Consider the following 9,629-nt stretch of genomic DNA (forward strand, 5'->3'; position numbering starts at 1 on the left):
AACGTAGCTGCCAGTTTGAGGATGTCAACATGTCACACTGCTGCAAATTGTAAACAAGTACACTGAATCCATCCTTGAAGCTCTGTCAGACATATTTAAAAGCTGCTACATGAGTCGAAACACAGATTGAAGTAAAAAAACCAAAAAACAAACAAAACACACAGTTGGAAGCAGCATTTTGTAATTTCATTAATTTCCACACATCTAGTAATCTGTTTTCCTTCTTTTATGGGAAAGATGATGTTCTTTCACTTCTGACTGACGTCTTTGATCCTGAATATTAAATCATAATTAGAAATACTTTTTACGTCAGTGTCAAAATACTTTTTTATTTTCACATAAAAAGAAAAATCAGTAGGTTCACGGTTTCTTCTGCACAGCACGAGTGGGCGGCTGCTGACGGAGGGTATTTTTTACAGCTCGTGATCACTCTGAGGTTGAGTCACATAATTACTCTGTTTTGTGTAGTAAAAGAAAATAACACATTTTCTCTCCTCACAATTACTGAAGTATCATGAATAAAACATTCATCAGGGAGTTTTACATATCTCCTGATGGTTTTTTCACATTATGTAAAAGGGGGAAAAAAACTATTTGAATAGTAATTCATTGTGAGGGTGATCAGAAGGTGCAGTTCAGCGGCTGATGTTCATTCATGGATTCTCTTCCCAGGGTTTACACCACTTTGTTGATTATAGAACCTAATTGTTCTATCTGGCACTCCACCACGTCCCCCTTCTGGAAGAAAAAATTTTTTTTTAACACTTAATTAAAAAAAACACATTTCAAATCACTGCCTTATTATCTGTTAGTAATTAATGGGGGAAAGGACAATATAGTCCTTTTATGCCTCTTTTCAGCTACGTTTTTTAAATTCTTTGCCTTAAAGTGGCTTTGCATTGATTCACAGTTTAATTTTTGTTTTCTGTTTTAGCTTCTTTCTCCAGGAAGAGCCTTGCAGCAATATAACAACCACAAAATGTCAATGAAATTAAGCGACTTGCAGCAACAACAGAAAAAATAAGTGTTAGCAATGCTAAGTAGGCAGGTCCTGAGTTGGCTCAGCTTTGCTGGCCTCACATCCAAAACCACTGCTTCTCATATGAGGGAGTGGCATGTTCATTAGATGGTTACCTAGGCAACCAGAGCCTGGCCATTAGTGACCTACTGTCGTCTACAATCAATTTACTTATGTGTGACCTAAGGCTTTATTCTGATTGGCCGACCTTTGTAAACCAAAGGTTTGAACAGATGTGTGGAGATTCTGTGCTCACACGTGGAAAAGAAAGTCATCACAGGAGACTTTCTTTTCCACGTGACTGTAAGCGCCTGAGATGACAACATTAACCCTCTGAGATCTTAAATCATCATCAGTTTCAACCCTCAAATTTAACCTGAAGCCAAATTCTCAACTTAGGTACTCTGAAAGAGCCATTTTTTCTTTCTTCACCCCTCAGCTGTACGGCTCATGCTGTATTACCATCGCCCCACAGGATGAGCAGGTGTCGTGGACACGCATGTTTGTGAATGCGATGACTCGAGAACGAGGCGGCGTAGGAGTTTGAAATTGATACCGTAGTGTTTTATTAAATTATTCTCCCAAATCTTAGCAATAAGGGAACAAATAAAACAAGAGCACTCAGAGAGCACAACTGCCCCCAAAGGGCAAATGCTATACTACAACTTTGATGTTTTATTATGTTTTTATTACAAAATGATGATGTCAGCCTGTTATATTATCATTGTGACATCGTAGGATGTTATTGAAAAAATAAAGTGTGTTATACAGCTCCCTCTATGCCCTTTCACGTGATATGTTACTCATTATTTATGATTTCTTGAAAAATGTTTTCATGGTCAAATATTTATTCAACCTAGGTACTCATGACCCCCAAGGCCTGGTATATTGTTGTGAAGTTTGAAGACGACTCATAAAAAATTGTGGGTAACACAATTTTCTTTACAGATTTTCACATTTGGTCTGACGTCGACTTTTGTTTCCAAAACCTAGAGATAAGGTCTTGTTATCACTTCTGATTACTTGAGCCCTGCATATTACTTTGTTGCTGATGGTTGGTTGTGAGCGACCTTCCTAACCCTCTAATGCAGGAGTGTTGAACTACAGTCCTCGAGAGCCAGTGTCCTAAAACTTTTCTGTCTCTGCTGCAACACACCTGAATAAAATTAGTAAATTTTATTCAGGTGTGTTTACTCAAGCACATTTATATATATGTAAGTGTTTGGAAAAATGTACTTCAAAAAGTGCTTTTATTGCACCATGTTCATTCACTCAAGAGCTGCTGTAGCATGAATCAAATGGCTGAATTGCTGCTTCAGCATGCAATCAAGTTCAAGAGTCTTGCTAATGATCTACTAAATTTATTCAGGTGTTGCAGCAGGGATGCATGTAAAGGTTTCAGGACACTGGCCCTCGAGGACTGGAGTTGACACCTGTGCTCTAATTTAGTACCCTGTCAATCATCTGTATCCTGTACTTATTGGTGATCATTTCATGATTTCATGAACTGGGCTCAAAAGTTCTTGAATGTCACCGACTTTCTACAATCTCTGGTTTCAATATTGCTGCCACTTCTTGGGTAAGACTTCTGAGGGTTAACGAGCCTTCTTTGATACCATACAGAGATAAGAATAGAAGGGAAAAAGCAGTCTGATAGATATTACCTGTGCAAACACCAACCTCATTATTCAATACTTTTACCATGTTTGATAGAGGCATAAACCACATTGGTAACAAAACATGTCCAGACCAGCTGTACATGCTGCGAATTCACTTTTGTCAGACTATAAAATCACCTTGAGAAAGATGGGCGGCTTTCTAAATGCACCCACGCCTGGAGGAGTTCCTGTCAGAAACACATCGCCTGGAATCAATGTCACAAACCTATCAATAGGGGAAAAAGCACAGAGTGGAATATCAGAAGAATTACCATCACTTCAGCAAATTAGGATTTTCTTTCTCGTCGTCGCGCAGTATAATTTCAGTATTAATTTAGATTAAGCCGGAGCATGCGAAACAATATCTCCCACAGATTATTCCGCTGTCTGCACAGATCCTGTGAAAGGTGCTGTGGGCTGCCATTATTAAGAGAATAACACAGGCATTATCACCAGTAAGTTGAGCGAGAGTGGGAGAGGCGTTGTAGTCTTAAAATCTCAAATCAGATCAGAGAACGCTCCAGCTGGTCAGGGTGCCGGTTGGGGTGGATAAGTCTTAAATGAAGCGTGTAATTTTAGCTCAGAGTCGGCAACTTTTTGTGGCTTCATTTCTTAACTTCCTGGAATCTGAACTCTCAGCTTGAGTTACTCAAGCAGAAAAGAGTACTTTGTTATGTATATGAGTACATAAACACACAGTATCTGAACTTCTCATTTATGGAACTTACTTTGAGACCCAAGCGACAAGCGCTGCTGTCTTGAAGATGATCTGATCCGTGTTGCTGTCCTGGACCGTGTCTCCATTAACCAGGCAGCGGATGCTCAAGTTATGAGGATCTGAAGGAGAAATGACACATGAAGTAGTTTCCTACTTGTGACTTTAGGCCTAAAGATAGGAGACAAATTTGTAGGGAAATAATTTTATTATTTTAAAGAAGCTGGTGGAAAGTAGTCTAAACAAATTTATTAGACCACCCGTCATGAACACACTATTATTTTTTCAAGAGTACATCTGCATCGTGGATAACAACAGTTTTTATGTTTTAGCATTTAAATATCATTTCTGACCTGTAGACGGGGGCACTGTCTTTTCAACAGTGCACTATAGGATACATGTGATCACTCAGAACTTTCTTCTGTGCAGTGATGTTTACACAGACTAAACTCATACATTCAAAATGCCCCCGACAGCATAACACAGCCACCTCCTCTCCCTGCAGGGGGGTCAAGCATCTAGGCTTTTCCTTTAAATTGTCACCCATCCGTAGAGGGTTTTAATTGCTCAGCTGCCTCTGTTTTACCTGCACGCAAATAACCAAAGTAAGAGGACAACGACACTTGTGGAGGGTAATTACTAATAATAAAAATTATGTAATTATCATTTTCAAACAGGCAGACAAGCACACTCTACCTTTAAAGAGCGATTTTCATTCTAACTAAACTTAGACTGACGTGGTCTTTGACAGCGACGGTGTTGAATCATTTTTCAAGTGTGTTGTATAAAAGAAAAGCCTCGTCTCTCTGAAGAGGACATGTCAGCACGGCTTAGTTTTGCAAAGTTGCATCTGAACAATAAACAAAAAACTTCTGAAACAATGTCCAGATGAGACAAAAGTGGAGACATCCGGCTGTAATGCACAGCACCATGTTTGGTAAAATCAGCACCCTGTAAACCAGGGGTGGGCAACTCCAGGCCTCGAGGGCCGGTGTCCTGCAGGTTTTAGATCTCACCTTGGGTCAACACACCTGAATCACATGATTAGTTCGTTACCAGGCCTCTGGAGAACTTCAGGACATGTTGAGGAGCTAATTTAGCCATTTAAATCAGCTGTGTTGGTTCAAGGACACATCTAAAACCTGCAGGGACACCGGCCCTCGAGGCCTGGAGTTGCCCACCCCTGCTCTAAACTACAGTGATGGAGGGGTGATGATCTGGGCTTGTGGTCCATCCGGAGGCTATTTAAATGTCACCTTCCGTAGACGTGGGCACGCTGCTACCCTGCTCTGCTCCTGCACCATCTCCACACCACATCACAACGTTTGGTTATTTTGTTCTCCCCCGAAAAAAGTGAGAATGTCATCAGTTCTGATTGTTTGTCTGTTTGTTAGCAGTCTAGCATCCACAGTTCTCAAGAAATTATCTGTGAATGTAGCGCCAATGAGAGCTCGAGCTGATTTAACTTTGGTGAATTTTGGTCACACCAAATGTGAAAAATCTGTAAAAACTTCAATATTACAGCTTAGCTGTGATTCACACATACAACATCTGACATATACGGACTGCTTTACAGCACTGATGTGGATTTACATCTTTACTGTTGAGTTCAATAAATTTAGTCTTCATCCACGAGCCGTTTGTAACATTCACAAATGAAAGCCTGAATGGTAAATGGTCTGTATTTGTATAGCGCTTCACTAGTCCTCAAGGACCCCAAAGCGCTTTACACATTCAGTCATCCACACATTCACACACTGGTGATGGTAAGCTACATTGTAGCCACAGCCACCCTGGGGCGCACTGACAGAGGCGAGGCTGCTGAACACTGGCGCCACCGGGCCCTCTGACCACCACCAGTAGGCAACGGGTGAAGTGTCTTGCCCAAGGACACAACGACCGAGACTGTCCAAGCCGGGGCTCAAACCGGCAACCTTCCGATTACAAGATGAACTGCCAACTCTTGAGCCACGATCGGCCAGAACGAATGAACTGAAGCAACAATGTAGCGCTCATTAAAAAAAATAAAATAAAATAAATCATACAGAACATAATGAAGATTTATTGCAGTTAAAGATGTTTTTTTACAAGCTACTGAATGTGTACCCAATGTTTCACAACTGCATGTAACAATAACCATTTATAGTATCTTACGCGAGTTTTTTACTTGTCAGCTCAAATAATGGCCGTAACCCAAAAGCAAATATCAGCGATGATCGCCTGTTAAGCACAAAAATCATCGCGGGACATTTTTATGTGAACATCTCATCTTTGAAAATGGATATTATGATGTGATGCAGGAATATTCTAGTCTGCATATAGAAGTAAGAATTTCTTTGTTTTGTTATTAAACCGTTGGTAGCAGAAATTAAACCGTGGTGAATCGTAAACATGATGGCCCACATTTGACAAGAATGTTTTTAGCCTTTAGAAATCCTAATGGTTACCATTATCATCTGGTTGGGGCTTTCATGCTGCTCCCATCAGCTACAAAAACAACATTTCCTCACTGAATTGCAGCTTGTTAACTCGGTGAAGCTGCTGGCGTACGGAATCACAGATAATTGCATGAGTCACCAGATTGTCTTTAATTCCCCCTTTCAGCCTCACGCTTCCTGCTGCGGATGCTCGTTCTCTCACCTGTCACGGTGTCAGTGGTTACTAAGGCTGGGCCGAGAGGACAGAAGCTGTCAAATGTCTTTCCTAGAAGCCACTGCTTCCCGTTACGCTTCATCTGCCAGTCACGAGCGCTGACGTCATTGGCCACGGTGAACCCGGCCACGTAGGAGAGAGCGTCTTCCTCCTAATAGAAAGAGGAGTGGAAATCAAGTCAGAACAGCTGCTTCGCCAAGCGTGAAAGCACCGCGGCCTTCATTGATGCTGTGATGCTGACCTTGATGTGTTTTCCTCTTCGTCCTATCACAAAGGCCAACTCCACCTCCCAGTCCACCTCCTTCAATCGCACAAAAGGCCAAGATGATGTAAAAACGGCGTCAAGAAGCATCACATGTGTATTTTTTAGCATTAATAAATTAAAGTATACTAAAAACAGCTTGTTTTTTTTTTTATGCAAGTGTTGTGCTGTTAAATTATTGTCCTGCTCACATCTATCAAAGAAAACAAAAGAATTAATTTGATTGGTTAAATTTTAATCAGGCACTAAATGTGAAATATGTCACAGGGCCTACTTTTAATGGCTAACGTAAGGAGTCCCCCAAATCTTTTCTATAATACTTTGGTATTTTCTTCACTCTAGTCTGGCTTGTCCAGACCAGATTCCTACTTTAAACAGTGACCTACTCAACCTTTAACCACTCATGTAAAAGTATTTTTCCATTAAAAGTAAATGTTAATGTGACAACTTTCAAGGGATTTGAAGTTCAAAGCTAGAGAGATGCACTTCTACACAATCCTATCCAATTCGCATACTCTGAGATCAGTATGTAGGCTGCTGATCAGCAGAAAAGGTCGCGTGCAGTTGACTTCAGTCTGTCTGCAGTGGTCAAAGTGTGTGAGCTGTGCAGACTTGGGCTAAACAGACACAGCTCAGGGTGCACTGACTCTTTGATAACATACATTATCAGCTCAATGCAGTCTCTTCATTAGTTCTGGTGTTTGAACTAAGGAACAACACAACCCATTTGAAAAATATGACAAAGATGACCTTTATTATCTGCACACCACACTGCCTTTAACGCAGATAACGTGGGTCTGTGTCGTCTGTAAGGCTACATTAGATGTGTTACTCCTTTGGGAGTAATTCTGGATAATAAGAGCGGAGATTTCAGGCTTGTTTGAAGTCAAGGCTGATAAAAGCTAGAGGTGATAGCTCTTGTGGTGGTTTTTGCTCAGAGATCTTCAACAATCATCTTACAAGAATTTTATTTATTTTTTGTCTTTTTCTAGATATAACTTTGACTTCTTTTGAGTTAGCATTGTTCTTCCTATTAAGGCCTCTGTCAGTCTTGCCCTCACCTGGCTCTCAGAGGGCAATATGATGTCATCGTACGGCCCTGTGATGGCGCTGGGAAACTTGTTGAAGATGATTGGTTCTTTGGGGATTGGAGCATTTTGTTCCAGGCAGTGGTCGCGGTAGTTCATACCCACACATACCACCTTCTCTGGACCTGTCACTGGAGACAGCAGCTGGATGTCTGCTCGGTCTACTACACACTTACCGGACGCCAAAGCTCTGAGGATGATGATGAGGAAGACTTGTTTTAGATGATGTGGAAAACAGAAGTTGAACAGATGACCAAGCTTGTTGACGTATGTGAGAAAGAAGATTGTGTTAACTGAAAATATTAAAATGATGATGATTTGAGATGAGTGTAATCAAATAAGCTGATGATTGAGTCATTTGAGTAGAAGGAGCATAAGGCAATAGTATGGCTGTATTAATTAATGGCTTAATGGAAGAGAGTTGTTGATACCTCTGTGCACACTCCAGGCCCTTGTCTCCCAGCTCCAGAAGCTCTCTCATTGTTGACGGCATCAAGGGGTCAAATGCCTTCAAATCCACCACACTGTGCCCCTCACCTTGCTCCACTCCCACCCTGATGCTTGCTTCTTCACCACGACGTCGAAACTGCACCAGACGCATCGCTGCACCGCTGAGTCCTCGCCTCTGCACGTCCACAGCTTGCCCCTGAGCGATTACACTCCTGAAGATGCAAAAGGAGCGAAGAGGAAGTCTCATCTGTTCGTGTGAGAAGAAGAGGAAGTGGAAACAGATAGTAGAGGTCATACCTGATCCTTCAACAAATGCACAGTCCAAAGACATGGATGGTAGTTTAACTGATTTTGTGTGAATAAACATGAATAATCGTTTTTCTCTATATGTTAGCCCTCTGGTAGATTGGTGACCTGTCCATGGTGTAGTGTGACTCTCACTGGGATAGGCTCCGACCCAACTGTAGCCTTGAATTGGATTAGAGAAATAAGATGGAGGACTATAGCTTCATTTTCCTGTTGTTAGCTGACAGGAGCGGCGCCTGGTGTGATATGCTGCTGCTGCTGCTTCAGGTGTGCTGTGCACAGAAGTTCTTCAGTATACACCTTGGTTAATAAATGGTAAATGGACTTGTTCATGCTGCACAAGGCCGGGCGTCATGGACACCCAAGTTTGTGAATATGAAAACTTAAGAATGTGGTCGTTTTCTGAAAATCACCTAGGATTTTAACATTTATATTAAAGGTGCAGCTACTAGGAGGCTGTAGTGTAGCACTGGTGACCACTACCATTTTCTACTTTTCTTGAGCAGTCAGTCAGCATGTCTCATTCTCACTCACACACACACACACACACACACACACACTCTTTTAAATGTAAGTGACTTCTATCTAACATTCACACACACATTTACACTCCAATTAAGACTGACACTAAGCTTTAGTCTGAGATATCGAAATCCACCGACAGTAGACCACCTGAGCCACAGCTGAACAATGACTGGATATTTGATTTAAAGAAAATAAGGCATTTTCCCCCAGAGACCTGCCTAATATGACTGGATTGTTTCCCCCTCTATTTCTGACCATTCTATGTAAACTATAGCGCTAGCTGTGTGGGAAATCCTAGTATATCATCAGTTTCCGTTTATAATGCAGTGCAACGATTCTGTCATGCACTACTTTTCTAATATTCTCCAGATTCTGACTTTTAATGCCTCAGTCTAAACTCCTTAAACTCTTAAAACTTGCGTGAACCCTAACTTTTCTGAGAACCGGCTGCCATAATGGAGCAAGTGCAAATTAAGTTCGCTAATCTGCACAAAATAATAACACGTAATTATCTCCCGCTGTCGCATTGTAATAGAGCTGCAAGTTGTAACCACGGTGGAAAAAGCAGCTTCTCTGTGCAGCTTCTGTCCCTAGAAACGGTACCTGCAGCCTGGGATGATTTGCTTATCTCGGAATTTTTTTTAAAATCATTTTTAACTCTTATTTTATACTAAAACACTTACAGAACAACCGTGACACCTACTGCTTCCACTTCGACCTTTGCACTGCCTTCAGTCAATACTCACCTCCGCAGTTTTTGCAGCTCTGCACAGAAAACACTACTTTTAGCTACTTCCGGTTAGCGTTTGTAGTCCGTCAGCTCAGTCTCGTCCAAAGCGAGATAAATCACTCAGCCAGCGACGGAGTGCAGCCACGATTATCATTTATATCATTGCTAGTTGTAATTAATATATATGTGTGATGTAATCATCTAAATTGAGCTTTTGGCTTTTTA

At 41.3% G+C, this 9,629-nt stretch overlaps 1 protein-coding gene across 2 annotated transcripts; it reads right to left on the reverse strand.

The window, feature by feature from the left end:
- Positions 1-164: 164 nt before the first annotated feature.
- On the reverse strand, positions 165-9,531 carry fahd2a (fumarylacetoacetate hydrolase domain containing 2A). 2 transcript variants are annotated; one of them, XM_085475897.1, is made up of 8 exons: positions 9,421-9,531; positions 7,825-8,090; positions 7,367-7,583; positions 6,285-6,344; positions 6,032-6,194; positions 3,405-3,513; positions 2,815-2,902; positions 165-738 (listed from the first exon to the last, which is right to left on the reverse strand). In XM_085475897.1, the coding sequence occupies exons 2-8, from the start codon at positions 8,088-8,090 to the stop codon at positions 676-678; spliced, it is 966 nt and encodes a 321-aa protein (XP_085332023.1). In that variant the 5' UTR covers positions 9,421-9,531; the 3' UTR covers positions 165-675. The 2 variants fall into 2 exon arrangements, with proteins under 2 accessions (XP_085332023.1, XP_085332022.1); XM_085475896.1 differs by having other exon boundaries at positions 9,358-9,421.
- Between the last annotated feature and the right edge of the window lie 98 nt (positions 9,532-9,629).

The sequence above is a fragment of the Copadichromis virginalis genome, linkage group LG12 (assembly GCF_057382275.1).
Source record: "Copadichromis virginalis isolate Kocher_CV1m ecotype Utaka linkage group LG12, C_Virginalis_male_GT1.1, whole genome shotgun sequence".
NCBI lineage: Eukaryota > Metazoa > Chordata > Actinopteri > Cichliformes > Cichlidae > Copadichromis > Copadichromis virginalis.